At 44.1% G+C, this 18,832-nt stretch overlaps 1 protein-coding gene across 3 annotated transcripts in view; it reads right to left on the reverse strand.

Moving 5' to 3' along the window:
• LOC126481305 (probable proline--tRNA ligase, mitochondrial) overlaps positions 1–18,832 on the reverse strand; it is a 117,140-nt gene that overhangs the window by 64,425 nt on the left and 33,883 nt on the right. For 2 of the 3 annotated variants that reach the window (XM_050104957.1, XM_050104959.1), the window contains one exon: positions 6,921–6,988. In XM_050104957.1, the coding sequence (XP_049960914.1) occupies positions 6,921–6,988 (68 nt within the window). The remainder of the gene's footprint in view (positions 1–6,920; positions 6,989–18,832) is intronic. The other variant, XM_050104960.1, reaches the window with a different exon arrangement.

An 18,832-nucleotide genomic window follows, 5' to 3' on the forward strand; every position in this document is an offset into this window, starting at 1 on the left:
ACATGCTCTCCTCCACCATCCTGACCACACACAGGTGTCTCCCCTTGGCCCCCTGCAATATAGAAAAGAAGACAAGAATCTAATGATCGTGGGGATTTGGAACACTATAGGAGAGGAAGGAACAGAAGACAGAGTTAGGGGAGGATATGGGTTTGGGGTTGATCAAATAGTGGGAAGCAACCTTCCACCCCCATTCAGCAACTGACATGACCACATTTGTTGTTGTTGTTGTTGTGGTCTTCAGTCCTGAGACTGGTTTGATGCAGCTCTCCATGCTACTCTATCCTGTGCAAGCTTTTTCATCTACCAGTACCTACTGCAACCTACATCCTTCTGAATCTGCTTAGTGTATTCATCTCTTGGTCTCCCTCTACGATTTTTACCCTCCACGCTGCCCTCCAATACTAAATTGGTGATCCCTTGATGCCTCAGAACATGTCCTACCAACCGATCCCTTCTTCTGGTCAAGTTGTGCCACAAACTTCTCTTCTCCCCAATCCTATTCAATACTTCCTCATTAGTTATGTGATCTACCCCTCTAATCTTCAGCATTCTTCTGTAGCACCACATTTCGAAAGCTTCTATTCTCTTCTTGTCCAAACTATTTATCGTCCATGTTTCACTTCCATACATGGCTACACTCCATACAAATACTTTCAGAAATGACTTCCTGACACTTAAATATATACTCGATGTTAACAAATTTCTCTTCTTCAGAAACGCTTTCCTTGCCATTGCCAGTCTACATTTTATATCCTCTCTACTTCGCCCATCATCAGTTATTTTGCTCACCAAATAGCAAAACTCCTTTAATACTTTAAGTGTCTCATTTCCTAATCTAATTCTCTCAGCATCACCCGACTTAATTAGATTACTTTCCATTATTCTCGTTTTGCTTTTGTTGATGTTCATCTTATATCCTCCTTTCAAGACACTGTCCATTCCATTCAACTGCTCTTCCAAGCCCTTTGCTATCTCTGACAGAATTACAATGTCATTGGCGCACCTCAAAGTTTTTATTTCTTCTCCATGAATTTTAATACCTACTCCAAATTTTTCTTTTGTTTCCTTTACTGCTTGCTCAATATACAGATTGAACAACATCGGGGAGAGGCTACAACCCTATCTTACTCCCTTCTCAACCACTGCTTCCCTTTCATGTCCCTCGACTCTTATAACTGCCATATGGTTTCTGTACAAATTGTAAATAGCCTTGCACTCCGTGTAATTTACCCCTGCCACCTTTAGAATTTGAAAGAGAGTATTCCAGTCAACATTGTCAAAAGCTTTCTCTAAGTCTACAAATGCTAGAAACGTAGGTTTGCCTTTCCTTAATCTTTCTTCTAAGATAAGTCGTAAGGTGAGTATTGCCTCACGTGTTCCAGTGTTTCTACGGAATCCAAACTGATCTTCCCCGAGGTCGGCTTCTACTAGTTTTTCCATTCGTCTGTAAAGAATTCATGTTAGTATTTTGCAGCTGTGACTTATTAAACTGATAGTTCGGTCATTTTCACATCTGTCAACACCTGCTTTCTTTGGGATTGGAATTATTATATTCTTCTTGACGTCTGAGGGTATTTCACCTGTTTTATACATCTTGCTCACCAGATGGTAGAGTTTGTCAGGACTGGCTCTCCCAAGACTGTCAGTAGTTCCAATGGAATGTTGTCTACTCCGGGGGCCTTGTTTCGACTCAGGTCTTTCAGTGCTCTGTCAAACTCTTCACGCAGTATCACATCTCCCATTTCATCTTCATCTACATCCTCTTCCATTTCCATAATATTGTCCTCAAGTACATCGCCCTTGTATAGACCCTCTATATACTCCTTCCACCTTTCTGCTTTCCCTTCTTTGCTTAGAACTGGGTTTCCATCTGAGCTCTTGATATTCATACAAGTCGTTCTCTTATCTCCAAAGGACTCTCTAATTTTCCTGTAGGCAGTATCTATCTTACCCCTAGTGAGATAGGCCTCTACATCCTTACATTTGTCCTCTAGCCATCCCTGCTTAGACATTTTTCACTTCCTGTCGATCTCATTTTTGAGACGTTTGTATTCCTTTTTGCCTGCTTCATTTACTGCATTTTTATATTTTCTCCTTTCATCAATTAAATTCAATATTTCTTCTGTTACCCAAGGATTTCTACTAGCCCTCGTCTTTTTACCTACTTGATCCTCTGCTGCCTTCGCTACTTCATCCCTCAAAGCTACCCATTCTTCTTCTACTGTATTTCTTTCCCCCATTCCTGTCAGGTGTTCCCTTATGTTCTCCCTGAAACTCTGTACAACCTCTGGTTCTTTAAGTTTATCCAGGTCCCATCTCCTTAAATTCCCACCTTTTTGCAGTTTCTTCAGTTTTAATCTACAGGTCATAACCAATAGATTGTGGTCAGAGTCCACATCTGCCCCTGGAAATGTCTTACAATTTAAAACCTGGTTCCTAAATCTCTGTCTTACCATTATATAATCTAACTGATACCTTTTAGCATCTCCAGGGTTCTTCCATGTATACAACCTTCTTTCATGATTCTTAAACCAAGTGTTAGCTATGATTATGTTGTGCTCTGTGCAAAATTCTACTAGGCGGCTTCCTCTTTCATTTCTTAGCCCCAATCCATATTCACCTACTATGTTTCCTTCTCTCCCTTTTCCTACACTCGAATTCCAGTCACCCATGACTATTAAATTTTCATCTCCCTTCACAATCTGAATAATTTCTTCTATTTCATGATACATTTCTTCAATTTCTTTGTCATCTGCAGAGCTAGTTGGCATATAAACTTGTACTACTGTAGTAGGTGTGGGCCTCGTATCTATCTTCGCCACAATAATGCGTTCACTATGCTGTTTGTAGTAGCTTACCCGCATTCCTATTTTCCTATTCATTATTAAACCTACTCCTGCATTACCCCTATTTGATTTTGTGTTTATAACCCTGTAGTCACCTGACCAGAAGTCTTGTTCCTCCCGCCACCGAACTTCACTAATTCCCACTATATCTAACTTCAACCTATCCATTTCCCTTTTTAAATTTTCTAACCTACCTGCCCGATTAAGGGATCTGACATTCCACGCTCTGATCCGTAGAACGCCAGTTTTCTTTCTCCTGATAACGACATCCTCTTGAGCAGTCCCCGCCCGGAGATCCGAATGGGGGACTATTTTACCTCCGGAATATTTTACCCAAGAGGACGCCTTCATCATTTAATCATACATTAAAGCTGCATGCCCTCGGGAAAAATTACGGCTGTAGTTTCCCCTTGCTTTCAGCCATTCGCAGTACCAGCACAGCAAGGCCGTTTTGGTTATTGTTACAAGGCCAGATTAGTCAATCATCCAGACTGTTGCCCTTGCAACTACTGAAAAGGCTGCTGCCCCTCTTCAGGAACCACACATTTGTCTGGCCTCTCAACAGATACCCCTCCGTTGTGGTTGCACCTACGGTACGGCTATCTGTATCGCTGAGGCACGCAAGCCTCCCCACCAACGGCAAGGTCCATGGTTCATGGGGGGGATGACCACATTTATCAATCACAATTATGGGCATACGAACTGTATTCACAGATTAAGACTGAAACAGGGAGGAAATTGACTGCCTGAGCTCTGCAACAAACTTCAGCTAGTAATAGTAAATACACTGTTCAAAAATCACAAGAGATCATGATATATTTTGGAAAAGGCCTGGAGACACAAGAAGATACCACCTATACTACATCACATGAAAGGATGCAAAAGATGAATTTAGAATCCGTTTGAGTTATGTGACATATCTTTGATAATTCCCACTATAACAATAATCAATAAAAAGAGCAGATAATTAAGTAAAGCCCCAATCATCTTGGGTGTGTGTTAGGCTGCTACAGTGCTTTATGTCAGCAATTATTGGTGATGTTTTGTGTTTGCTTCTCTGCAGTCAGAGAACTGGCTAATCCTGCTAGTTAGATGACGACCTACAGTATAACATTATGTTGTTGTTGTGGTCTTCAGACCTGAGACTGGTTTGATGCAGCTCTCCATGCTACTCTATCCTGTGCAAGCTTCTTCATCTCCCAGTACCTACTGCAACCTACATCCTTCTGAATCTGCTTGGTGTATTCATCTCTTGGTCTCCCTCTACAATTTTTACCCTCCACGCTGCCCTCCAATACTAAATTGGTGATCCCTTGATGCCTCAGAACATGTCCCACCAACCGATCCCTTCTTCTAGTCAAGTTGTGCCACAAACTTCTCTTCATCCCACTCCTATTCAACACCTCCTCATTAGTTATGTGATCTACCCATCTAATCTTCAGCATACTTCTGTAGCACCACATTTCGAAAGCTTCTATTCTCTTCTTGTCTAAACTATTTATCGTCCATGTTTCACTTCCATACATGGCTACACTCCATACAAATACTTTCAGAAACGACTTCCTGACACTTGAATCTACACTCGATGTTAACAAATTTCTCTTCTTCAGAAACGCTTTCCTTGCCATTGCCAGTCTACATTTTATATCCTCTCTACTTCGTCCATCATCAGTTATTTTGCTCCCCAAATAGCAAAACTCCTTTATTACTTTAAGTGTCTCATTTCCTAGTCTAATTCCCTCAGTATCACCTGACTTAATTCGACTACAATCCATTATCCTCGTTTTGCTTTTGTTGATGTTCAGCTTATATCCAATATTTCTACGGAATCCAAACTGATCTTCCCCAAGGTTGGCTTCTACTAGTTTTTCCATTCGTCTGTGAAGAATTCGCGTTAGTATTTTGCAGCCGTGGCTTATTAAACTGATAGTTTGGTAATTTTCACATCTGTCAACACCTGCTTTCTTTGGGATTGGGATTATTATATTCTTCTTGAAGTCGGAGGGTATTTCGCCTGTCTCATACATCTTGCTCACCAGATGGTAGAGTTTTGTCAGGACTGGCTCTCCCAAGGCCGTCAGTAGTTCTATTGGAATGTTGTCTACTCCAGGGCCCTTGTTTCGACTCAGGTCTTTCAGTGCTCTGTCGAACTCTTCACGCAGTATCACATGTTCCATTTCCATAATATTGTCCTCAAGTACATCGCCCTTGTATAGACCCTCTATATACTATTTCCACCGTTTTGCTTTCGCTTCTTTACTTAGAACTGGGTTTCCATCTGAGCTCTTGATATTCATACAAGTGGTTCTCTTTTCTCCAAAGGTCTCTTTAATTTTCCTGTAGGCAGTATCTATCTTACTCCTAGTGAGATAAGTCTCTACATCCTTACATTTATCCTCTAGCCATCCCTGCTTAGCCATTTTGCACTTCCTGTCGATCTCATTTTTGAGACGTTTGTATTCCTTTTTGCCTGCTTCGTTTACTGCATTTTTATATTTTCTCCTTTCATCAATTAAATTCAATATTTCTTCTGTTACCCAAGGATTTCTACTAGCCCTCGTCTTTTTACCTACTTGATCCTCAGCTGCCTTCACTACTTCATCCCTCAAAGCTACCCATTCTTCTTCTATTGTATTTCTTTCCCCCATTCTTGCCATTTGTTCCCTTATGCTCTCCCTGAAACTCTGTACAACCTCTGGCTTAGTCAGTTTATCCAGGTCCCATCTCCTTAAATTCCCACCTTTTTGCAGTTTCTTCAGTTTTAATCTGCAGTTCATAACCAATAGATTGTGGTCAGAGTCCACATCTGCCCCTGGAAATGTCTTACTATTTAAAACCTGGTTCCTAAATCTCTGTCTTACCATTATATAATCTATCTGATACCTTTTAGTATCTCCAGCATTCTTCCATGTATACAACCTTCTTTCATGATTCTTGAACCAGGTGTTAGCTATGATTAAGTTATGCTCTGCACAAAATTCTACCAGGCGGCTTCCTCTTTCATTTCTTACTCCCAATCCATATTCACCTACTACGTTTCCTTCTCTCCCTTTTCCTACTACCGAATTCCAGTCACTCATGACTATTAAATTTTCGTGCCCCCTTCACTATCTGAATAATTTCTTTTATTTCATCATATGTTTCTTCAATTTCTTCGTCATCTGCAGAGCTAGTTGGCATATAAACTTGTACCACTGTAGTAGGCGTGGGCTTCGTGTCTATCTCGGCCACAATAATGCGTTCACTATGCTGTTTGTAGTAGCTTACCCGCATTCCTATTTTTTTTATTCATTATTAAACCTACTCCTGCATTACCCCTATTTGAATTTGTATTTATAACCCTGTACTCACCTTACCAGAAATCTTTATCCTCCTGACACTGAACTTCACTAATTCCCACCATATCTAACTTTGACCTATCCATTTCCCTTTTCAAATTTTCTAACCTACCTGCCCGATTAAGGGATCTGACATTCCATGCTCCGATCCGTAGAACGCCAGTTTTCTTTCTCCTGATAACGACGTCCTCTTGAGTAGTCCCCGCCCGGAGTTCCGAATGAGGGACTATTTTACCTCCGGAATATTTTACCCAAGAGGACGCCATCATCATTAACCATACAGTAAAGCTGCATGCCCTCGGGAAAAAATTACAGCTGTAGTTTCCCCTTGCTTTCAACCATTTGCAGTACCAGCACAGCAAGGCCGTTTTGGTTAGTGATACAAGGCCAGATCAGTCTATCATCCAGACTGTTGCCCCTGCAACTACTGAAAAGGCTGCTGCCCCTCTTCAGGAACCACGCGTTTGTCTGGCCTCTCAACAGATACCCCTCCATTGTGGTTGCACCTACGGTACGGCTATCTGTATCGCTGAGGCACGCAAGCCTACCCACCAATGGCAAGGTCCATGGTTCATGGGGGGGAGTATAACATTATATACGAAGAAAGTGGGATGTTCACAACATAATTGCTATATTTCAGAAAGCTCTATACTCCATTGCCCATAGGAATGAAGTATGTGTCCAAAATTATATGTACAGAGTTATATAAATAAAAATAAATAAAGTTACCTACTGGGCTCAGTACATATGTCTTGTTGTGTCGATCCTGCAGAGTAAGCAGCTCTTCAGTGGTCCATCTACCTTAGAACAAAGAAAAGTAGACTCTTAGTAAATAATAAGATTTCAGGTAGTTGACATATGAACAAAAATAATCAATTTTTGAAAATATTATATAATTGGACAGATAAAAAATCTCCTCATCATGCCATGGAAAGACAAAACATATTAAAAAGGTTAAGTAAATGTTAATGTTCTTTCTGTTATTACGTCAAGTTGAACACATATATTTCAAAACGACACAACACATGTAAGTCACTGAGCAAGTTGACAAAGCAAGACATGTGAACACGGTAACATTCGAATGAGCACTGAGTCCAAGTCTAGCGGCCACTGGCTGGCTGGCCGCTTATGTGGCGTGGCTGCTGCATGGCTGGCAGACAGCGCCACATGTAGAGGACGCGTGTAATTGCGCGGTGGCACTTTGAATGATCGGCGAGTCACAACACTTTTCCCCGCTTTGAAATTTTTTCACTGGTCTTGATGGAGGTGGCCTGTAGATTGCTAACATCCATAGGCGTTGTTTGACTGGCGGTAAAGGTTCGAGGAGGAGCCTTCCCGTACAGACGGAAGTGCCCCCGATGATAACGGGTCGAGATGACAGGAGACGTAGGGGTCAAATCTGCTAGCGCCCCGTGCACCAATCTGCCCGTTGCGGCAAGTACAGTTGATATAACAGGAGACATGGGCGATGTGTCGGCGTCCGTAGGAGAAGGAGGAGAGTAGAATGGCTCCGACAGATGATGGACATCTGGTTCCTGCATGGGCACGTCCCCTGGTGGCGTTCGTTCTTGTACTGGCACCGAGATGACGGTGAGAGGGCTGCGTTGTGAGTAATAAGAGATGCAATGATCCTGAGCGTCAGGTAGAGCCGAAGGTGGTGTAGCGGCATTTGGAAAAGGCGTTGCCGGCACACGAGGCCGAAGTTGGTCCGAATGATGCACTGCAACCCCCGTGTTCGTCTGGATTTCATACAGGCATAGGCCACGGTGTCGTAAGATGCGACCCGGACTCCATTTTGGCCGCCTGCCATATCCTCATACCCAGACAAGGTCGTTGGCGGTGAACCGGCCAAGCAAAGGCACCCGTGGCCATGAGGTGGAAGGCCGCAGAAGATGAAGTAGCGTGCGGGGCTGTCGGCCATGTAAGAGCTCAGCTGGGCTGTGGTTGCCCATGGGGGTGAAACGGTAAGAAGCCAGAAACTGGAGAAATGCATTATCAGCAACAGAAGAAGTCAGGAGTTTTCGCATCTGATCCTTAAATGTGCAGACCAGTCGTTCAGCCTCACCGTTTGATTGTGGATGGAACAGAGGGGCCGTGACATGCATAACGCTGTGACGAGCACAAAAATCCGCAAATTCAGAAGAGGCAAATTGCGGACCATTATCAGTAACAAGAGTAGAGGGAAGGCCTTCCAAAGAAAAAATGTGGGTGAGAGCACTTATGGTTGCCGCGGTGGTAGGGGACGTGCAACGGACAATGAAATGAAAGTAGGCGTCAATTACGAGGAGCCAATAAGTACCTAAAAAAGGTCCCACGAAGTCAGCATGAATGCACTCCCAGGACATCTCAGGTGAAGGCCACGGTGACAAAGATGTCTTCGGGGCGGCGGCCTGTGACGCACAAGAGCCGCAGGCAGCGACCATGTGTGCTATTTCAGAGTCGATGCCAGGCCAGTACACATGACGGCGCGCCAGAGATTTTGTGCGAGAGACACCCCAGTGCCCTTGGTGAAGGAGGCGCAAGACTGAAGCATGCAAAGACGCAGGTACCACCACATGCGGCGAAGCATTGTCAGTGGAAAGGAGGATAACACCATCTCTAGCCGTGAGGCATTAGCGCAAAGAGTAGTAGTTCCGCAATGGGTCAGAAGTCTTAGCGGATGGACGATCTGACCAACCCTTCTGAATACAGCGTAAAACCCGGGAGAGGGTAGGATCAGAACCCGTAGCAGCTGCCAGCCGGTCGCCGGTGATGGAGAATCCGTCCACAACCCACTGCTTGGCAACATCCCGGTAGAAACACAAAGGTTCGTCCCTATCGAATGCCAGATCAGGACCCATGGGAAGGCGACACAGTGCATCAGCATTCGCATGTTGGTCTGTTGGCTGGAAATAAATCTCATATTGGAAACGAGACAAGTAAAGAGCCCAACGCTGGAGGCAGTGTGCAGCAATAGTCAGAAAATGACGATGATGGATGAAACAAGGAAACAAGTGGTTTGTGATCCGTAAAAAGATGACATTTGGATCCGTAGAGAAAAACACCAAACTTATGAAGAGCATAAATAATGACCAAAGCTTCTTTTTCAATTTGAGAATACTTTTGCTGGGCATCCGTGAGTGTTTTGGAGGCATAAGCAATGGGTTGTTCAGAGCCGTCAGAAAAACGGTGCGCAAGGACTGCACCGACCCCGTATTGAGAGACATCCGTGGCAAGAACAAGATGTTGGCCAGGTCGATAAGTAGCCAGGCACAGGGCCTGTTTCAGCATAGTCTTTAATGTCTGGAAAGCCGCATCGCATGATGCAGACCAGTGAAAAGGCGCGTTTTTATGCAACCGGCGACGCAACGGCTGAGCCACTGACGCAGCAGATGGTAAAAACTTGTGATAGTATGCTATTTTCCCCAAGAAGGCCTTCAGTTCCTTAACAGATGTAGGGCGAGGAAGGGCATTGATCGCAGCGACAGTTTGCTGAAGCAGACTAATACCATCCCGAGGGAGTTGAAAGCCCAAGTACGTGATAGATGCCTGAAAAAATTGTGATTTCTGAAGATTACACTTAAGACCGGCAGTCTGTAAGACATGAAAAAGTGTGCGGAGGTTCTGAAGATGTTCTTCAGAGGTGGAGCCAGTGATAACAATGTCGTCCATGTAATTTACACTCCCAGGGACAGGGAGTAATAAGTGTTCCAAGAATCGCTGAAAGAGAGCAGGGGCGCTGGCTACCCCAAATGGCAATCGTTGGTACTGATAGAGGCCGAAAGGCGTGTTAAGGACCAGAAACTGCCGGGAAGCAGTGTCGAGAGGAAGCTGATGATAAGCTTCTGACAGGTCAATTTTAGAAAAATACTGGCCTCCAGCAAGTTTATTGAACAATTCTTCGGGTCTGGACATAGGGTAAGTGTCGATGAGGCATTGCGCATTTACAGTGGCTTTAAAATCGCCACAGAGACGAATATCACCATTCGGCTTAGCAACGACGACAGGAGAGGACCACTCACTGGAAATGACAGGAAGCAAGACCCCTGAAGTAGTGAGACGATCCAGCTCCCGTTTTACCCGATCACAAAGGGCCACTGAATGGGCTGAGCCCGAAAAAACTTAGGCCAAGCAGTGGGTTTGAGCGTGATATGAGCTACAAAATCGTTGGAATGGCCTAACATAGGACAAAAAAGGGACGAAAATGTCGTCGACAAGGAATCCAATTGAGCATACGGAATAGCATCAGAGACGATATTGACAGAGTCATCTATGAAGAACCCAAAAACGCGAAAGTCATCGAAACCAAAAAGATAGCATCAGAGACGATATTGACAGAGTCATCTATGAAGAACCCAAAAATGCGAAAGTCATCGAAACCAAAAAGATTCTCTGCGTTACTATGGTTGACCACAAATATGGGAATACTGCAAATGACGGATTTGTAAGATACCTCAGCATCAAATTGTCCCAAGAGAGAATTCTTCTGTTTATTGTACGTCCATAATTGCCAAGTGACAGGTGATAGGGGTGGTGAACCCAACTGAAGATACGTCTGAGAATTAATGATAGTGGCAGCAGAACCAGTATCCACCTGCATGCGAACATCCCGACCAAGTATTTGGACAGTGAGGAATAACTTCCCTGAAAGGGAAGAAGTACAATTGACAGACAACACAAAATCAGAATCAGCATCATGTTCATGAAGATCATGTATGCGGTCGGATTTGCAAACTGAAGACACATGACCCCTCTTTTTGCAATTGTGACACACAGCCCAATGTTGGGGACAATCCTCGCATGAATGTTTCATAAAACACCGCGGACATGACGGAAGTTGCCGGGGGTTTTGCTGCAGTTTCTTAGAGTGTTGTTTACGGTTAGGCTGAGGCTGCGCGTGGGAGCGTACTGCGGCCACGTCGGCTGGCGGGGATGCACCACACGCGTCATCAACAGCGCACATAGGTTGTATTTCCCTGACGTCACCCCACACTTCTATTTGCGCCCCAGCGACGCGAGAAATTTCAAAAGACTGTGCGATGGATAGGACTTCATCTAGAGTCGGATTTGCCAACTGAAGGGCACGTTGCTTAACTTCTTTGTCGGGCACCGACCGGATAAAAGCATCCCGTACCATGGAATCGACATAGGATTCTTTGTGAACGTCAGTAACAAATTGACACTTTCGACTGAGGCCGTGAAGTTCATCAGCCCAAGAGCGATAGGATTGATGCGGTTGTTTTTGACAACGATAAAAGGCAAAATGAGAGGCTACCACATGCATTTGCATTTGAAAATAGACAGACAGAAGTGAGCACATTTCAGCAAAGGACAAAGACGCAGGATCTTTCAAAGGAGCCAATTGCAACAACAACCAATACATTCGAGGTGAAATCCAGGAAAGGAACAGAGACTTACATGTTTGTTCGACCCTGACATGAAATGCCAAGAAGTGCTGTCGAAGACATTTTTCATAATCAGACCAGTCTTCCGCCGTCTCGTCGTAAGGAGGAAAAGGTGGTATAGACAACGATGAGAAATGTCCCGCATTTGATGCCCCGATGAAATCGTGAATCACCGATGTTAGAAGCGTTTGCTGTTCAATGAGACCTTGCAATAGTTGCTCGACATTAGCCAATACATTTCAAAATGACACAACACATATAAGTCACTGAGCAAGTTGACAAAGCAAGACATGTGAACACGGTAACATTCGAATGAGCACTGAGTCCAAGTCTAGCGGCCACTGGCTGGCTGGTCACTTAGGTAGTGTGGCTGCTGCATGGCTGGCAGACAGCGCCGCATGTAGAGGACGTGCGTAATTGCGTGGTGGCACTCTGAATGATCGGCGAGTCACAACACTTTCCTTCAAGGGGCACCACACAGACATGCAGAATTTTTTGCAAGAAATTGCTGCCATTTGATTGCTAACTGTTTCTTTATTTTACACAATCATGATTTCAGCTTTATAGCCATTCTCAAGTGCATGTAGAACAGCCAGTAAAAAAAAAACACCCACCAACGTATTTCTGTTCTTATAGGCCAGCTGTCATATTACAGGATGTGAGTACATATTGAAGATACATAATATGGCTGACATGTGCACAGTGGAAAACAACTAACACACAGTTTGGGATCTTTAACAGCCAATATCTTCCTGTAACATGTGTTTATCACTTCTGCTGTGGTGGGCAAAATGTCAGACAGAATGAACCTCTTTTCGGGACATGATTTTGTTACAACTTGTTCTTGGTTCCTGCCATCCACCTGGCCTTAATTCACATTAATTTCTTCAGTCTCAGCATTCCTTCGTAGTAACTACTCCTTTCTTCACTCCCTTTCAGTTTTCCATATCTTTTACTGTCTATTTTTCTCTGCCCTCCATCTTTCACATACTTAGCTTTCCGCTCTTGCATGATGGTTTTGTCAGTAACCTCTGTCTTGCTTATTACCCTTTCTTCCAACTGAGGCTTGTAGGTTTTCAAATCTTGTACAATGCACTCTCTAACAATCCGCCTTCCCTTTTCATCCCATCCGGTAGGTCTCCCCTGCCCCATGATGCTGGATGACTTTTCAGAAGTCTCCCTATTTTCTAAACCTTGCCAGTCCTCTTCCTTCCGCTTCAACTCTTCTTCCACAAGAAGGAGTCACTGGCTTTGAAATCTTGTACATTTAGTTAACATTTACATACGTTTTCTCCTGAAGCTGCTTGATGAGTAAATTTTTTTATCTCTACAATTACACTTTAGATAGCTGGGATTTTATATCTCATAAGACACGTAACTGAAAAGAATAATGGCCATCACTATTTTTCAGTCTCTCACAAATAAGCCAGGTATGCTAGTGGACTATTAAACAGACAGCACAGGCCAATAGAATACATCGAAAGTATACGTTTAAGTTATTACACAAAATTCATTTCCACTCAAAGAGAATATATATAACTGCATTAAAAATGTGTCACAGGTTCATAGAACCACCCTTGGAATATTGTGTTCTGATCTAGAATAGTGTCAACAGTGTGCTTAAACAAAAGTTATGAAACGAACAAAAATGAAAAATGCCCTCAAGAAAACAATACAGAGAGAAACTAAAGATCACAGGATTCCAACTACCAAGAGCTGTAAATATAAGATTAGACTAAATTAAATGTACTTTTTGTTCCAGTAAATCCACGGTGAGGAGATCCTCCAGGATGTAGAACATGTTAGAAAAACAAGAATACACATTAAAAGAAAAACACTGAGATGGCAAAACTCATGGGATAGCGATAAATGCATATACAGATGGTGGTAGTATCGTGCATGCAATGTATAAAAGGGCAGTGCATTGGCAGATCTGTCATTTGCACTAAAGTGATTCATGTGAAAAGCTTTCCAATGTGATTATGGCTGCATGATGGGAATAATAGACTTTGAATGCAGAATGACAGTTGGAGCTACATGCATGGGACATTTCATTTTGGAAATTAATTGGGAATTCAATATTCTGTGATCCATAGTGTCAAGAGCATGCTGAGAATACGAAATTTCAGACATTACCTCTCAACCCAGACAATGCAGTGGCCGACAGCCTTCACTTAATGACCGAGAAAAGCGGTGTTTGTGTACAGTTGTTAATGATAATTGACAAGCAACACTGCATGAAACAATTGCAGAACTCAATGAGGGATGTACGACGAATGTATCCATTAGGACAGTGTTGTGAAATTTGAAATTAATGGGCTATAGCAGCAGACGACCTACACAAGTGCCTTTGCTAACAGCATGACATCACCAGCAGCACCTCTCCTAGCTTGTGACCATATTGGTTGGACCCTAGACGAATGAAGAATCATGGTCTGGTCAGATGAGTCCCGATTTCAGTTAATAAGAGCTGATGGTGGGGTTTGACTGTGGTGCAGATTTCATGAAGCCATGGACCAAAGCTGTCAACAAGGCACTGTGCAAGCTGGCAGAGGCTCCATAATAGTGTGGGCTGTGTTTACATGGAATGGACTGATAATTGACTGGAAATGGTTATGTTTAGCTACTTGGAGACCATTTGCAGCCATTCATGGACTTCACATTCCAAAACGACAATGAAGTTTTTATGGATGACAATGTGGCATGTCATCAGGCCACAACTGTTTGTCATTGGTTTGATAAACATCCTGGACAATTCAACCAACTAGTTTGGCCATCCAGATCACCCAACATGAACCCCTTCAAACATTTATGGAACATAATCAAGGGGTCAGGTCATTCACAAAATCCTCCACTGGGAACACTTTCACAGTTATGGAAGGCTATATAGGCACTATGGCTCAATATTTCTGCACGGGACTTTCGATGGCTTGATGAGTCCATGCCATGTCAAGTTGCTGCAGTACTCCAGGCAAAAGGAGGCTTTACATGATAGTAGGAGGTATCCTATGACTTTTGTCATGTCAATGTAATGTACCTTCCACAAATACCAAGTGAAATGGTCCTCATGGACGTGGAACAAGTAAAGAAATTTTAAAAAAAATTCCTTTAAAAGGTAGTATATAACTTGTCACAAGACATAAGAAACCCTGTATTGTTGGAGCCACATAGCATGGGTTTTATCACAAGAGAACAGATGATTATTAATACTAAACGGAAGAATGATTACTAGACAGAAAGCAGGGACAGGTAGTATTTTCTACCACTTCCACACAATATAAAGATTATGAAAAACACATCATCTTTACTTTATTCTGATTTGTTCATACAGCACAACACACTACAAGTATCCAAGTCAACATAGCAGACAACACTTATCAATTTTTAATTACATGTATGTTTATGTATAAGTTTCAACTATGTTCAAATAATGGAAAATCCTGGATGGGATAATGACAATATTATGAAAAGGATAGATTGCCACTCACCATACAGTGGAGATGCTGAGTTGCAAATAGGCACAACAAAAAGAGTATCAAAAGAGTAAGCTTTCACTCAAAAAGGCCTTCATTGGAATTGGACAATATGCACATACACTCTTACGTAAATCCAACTCACACACACATGACCACAGTCTCTGCCTGGCCTTGGCAGCCAGAAAATATGGTCATTTGTGTGAGAGTTGCATCTGCGTGTGTGTGTGTGTGTGTGTGTGTGTGTGTGTTTTTGTTGTTTGGTTCTGATAAAGGCCTTTGTGGCCGAAATCTTACTTTTTTACAGTGAAAACCACAGCACTGCTGATAGGAACAGTGAAAATTGAAAACAGTACTCCATATTCCTAGCTATTGGGACAATACAAGGGGTAGTCAAAGTTTTAATCACCATCTTGAAAAATAAAGTTATGTAATTAATTGTTTCTTGTTTGCAGATATACGCCTGCACTCCTGGTACACACTGAAATCAAGCACCAGAGTGCCATAGCACACTGCTAGAGGAGCTGAAACAAAATGGCACTGATCATCAGATATTTCTGTCATTCAATGATGTGGCCTCTCCAAGTACTGAGCTCAGGTATATCTGTAACTTCATTTTCCATGAGAAACAGTCTTGGGTGACATTCAGCCAGCTATCTCCACTGAACTTCTGTAGGTCTTTGTCCCACTGGTCTGGCTGTGTTTCTCACTGTTCGTCTTTGTTCCTTGAACTCCATTCCTATGCCATCTTTGTCCATTGGTCATCATTTGTCCGGTTACATGGCTGGACCATTGTACATTTCCAACCACACTCCATTTATTTACACATAACATTTGTTTTGGTAAGATATACGTTCAGTCACACTGCCTGACATTCTGAGGTGAGACCCACTACCTACATCTACATCTATACTCTGTGAACCACTACGAAGAGCATGACAGAGGGTATGTCCCACTGTACCAGTAAAGTAATCCACAAATCTCAGTTTGTTAAATCTTTTCCCATTGATTCTAATTTCTGATCCTTCCCATCTCAATTCTGACATTGCCGTTTATAGGACGGCAGAGGACAACTTGTGGGAGATAGTTGCTATAACACCAAGTCAAACAATTATATTTCTAGGACAACACAATACATGTAAGTGACAGATCACAAAAATGAAGTAAGATGTGTGTACACTGGGACAGTCAAATCAACACCGCGTCCAAGTCTAGCGGCCGCTGGCTGGCTGGCAACTTAGGTGGCGTGGCTGCTGCATGGCTGGCAGACAGCAACACACGTAAAGGATGCGCGTAACTGCGCGGCAGCACTTTGAAAGATTGGAGTCGCAACACTTTTCCCCATTTCAATTTTTTGCACTGGTCTTGATGGAGGTGGCCTGTAGATTGCTAACATCCATAGGTGTTGTTTGACAGGCTGTAAAGTCTCGACGAGGAGGCTACCAGTACGGACGGAAGTGTCCCCGATGATAATGGGTCGAGATGACAGGAGACGTGGGGGTCGTATCTGCTGGAACCCCGTGCCCCAATCTGCCCATTGTGGCAAGTCTGGGTGTTATAACAGGAGACATGGACGATGTGTCGGCGTCCGTAGGAGAAGGAGGTGAGAAGATTGGCTCCAACAGATGATGGTCATCCGGTTCCTGTATGGACACGTCTCCTGATGGCGTCCGTTCTTGTACTTGCACCAAGATGACGGTGAGAGGGCTGCGTTGTGAGTAATGAGAGATGCCAAGATCCCGAGCGTCAGGTAGAGCCGAAGGTGGTGTAGCACCATTCAGAACAGGCGCTGCTGGCACACGAGGTCGAAGCTGGTCCGAATGACACACTGCAACCCCCGTGTTCGTCTGGATTTCATACAGGCATCGGCCATGGTGTCGTAAGATGCAGCCAGGAGTCCATTTTCACTGCCTGCCATATCCCCGTACCCATACAAGGTCGCCGGCAGTGAACCGGCCAAGCGAAGGCACCCGCGGCCGTGAGGTGGAAGGCCGCAGAAGATGAAGTAGCATGCGGGGCTGTCGGCCATGTAAGAGCTCAGCCAGGCTGTGGTCACCCATGGGGGTCAAACGGTAAGAAGCCAGAAATTGCAGAATTGCATCATCAGCAGCAGAAGAAATCAGGAGTTTCCTCATCTGAGCCTTAAATGTGCGGACCACCCGTTCAGCCTCACCATTAGACTGGGGATGGAAAGGAGGAGCCGTGACATGCATGACGCCGTGACGAGCACAAAAATCCGCAAAATCGGAAGAGGCAAATTGCGGACTATTATCAGTAACAAGAGTAGAGGGAGGGCCTACCAAAGAGAAAATGCGAGCTAGAGCATTGGTGGTTGCCGCGGTGGTAGGTGACGTGCAACGGACAATGAAAGGAAAGTTAGAGTAGGTGTCAATAACAAGAAGCCAATAAGTACCTAAAAAGGTCCCGTGAAGTCAGCATGAATACACTCCCAGGGCTTCCCAGGCGAAGGCCATGGGGACAAAGATGACTTCGGGGCGGCGGCCTGTGACACACAAGGGCCGCAGGCAGCGACCATGTGTGCTATTTCAGAGTCGATGCCGGGCCAGTACACATGACGGTGCGCCAAATATTTGGTACGAGACACCCCAGTGTCCATGGTGAGGGAGGCGCAAAACCGAAGCACGTGAAGACACAGGCACCACAACATGCGGCAAAGCATTGTCTGTGGAAAGGAGGATAACACCATCCCTAGCCGTGAGGCGGTAATGCAAAGCATAGTAGTTTTGCAACTGATCAGAAGTCTTAGGGGACGGACAATCCAGCCAACCCTTCTGAATACAGTGTAAAACCCGGGAGAGGGTAGGATCAGAACCCGTAGCAGCCGCCAGCCGGTACCTGGTGATGGGGAACCCATCCACAACCAGCTGCTCGGCAACATCCAGGTGGAAACACGTAAGTTCGTCCCTATCGAATGCCAGATCAGGACCCATGGGGAGGTGAGACAGTGCATCAGCATTCACATGTTGAGCAGTCGGCGAGAAATGAATCTCATAATTGAAACAAGACAAGTAAAGAGCACAACGCTGGAGGTGGTGTGCAGCCTTGTCGGGAAGTGACGTTGATGGATGAAACAAGGAAACAAGTGGCTTGTGGTCCGTAACAAAATTAAATTTGGATCCATAGAGAAAAAAACCAAACTTATGAAGAGCATAAATAATGGCCAAAGCTTCTTTTTCAATTTGAGAATACTTTCTTGGGGCATCCGTGAGCGTTTTGGAGGCATAAGCAATGGCCGTCAGAAAAATGATGCGCAAGGACTGCACCAACCCTATATTGAGATGCATCCATGGCAAGAACAAGATGTTGGCCAGGTAGATAAGTAGCCAGGCACGGGGCCTGTTTCAGCATAATCTTCAGTTTTTGGAAAGCTGCATCGCATGATGCGGACCAGTGAAAGGGCATGTTTTTATGCAACAGGTGATGCAACCGTTGAGCCACCGAAGCAGCAGACGGTAAAAACCTGTGATAGTATGCTATTTTCCCCAAGAGGGCCTGCAGTTCCTTAACAGATGTAGGGCGAGGAAGGGCATCGATTGCAGTGACAGTTTGCTGAAGCAGACGAATACCATCCCGAGAGAGTTGAAATCCCAAGTACGTGATAGATGCCTGAAAAAATTGTGATTTCTGAAGGTTACACTTAAGACCGGCAGTCTGTAAGACATGAAAAAGTGTGTGGAGGTTCTGAAGATGTTCTTCAATGGTGGAGCCAGTGACAACAATGTCATCCATGTAATTTATACACCCAGGGACAGGGAGCAATAATTGTT

The sequence above is a fragment of the Schistocerca serialis genome, chromosome 5 (genome assembly GCF_023864345.2).
Source record: "Schistocerca serialis cubense isolate TAMUIC-IGC-003099 chromosome 5, iqSchSeri2.2, whole genome shotgun sequence".
Lineage (NCBI taxonomy): Eukaryota > Metazoa > Arthropoda > Insecta > Orthoptera > Acrididae > Schistocerca > Schistocerca serialis.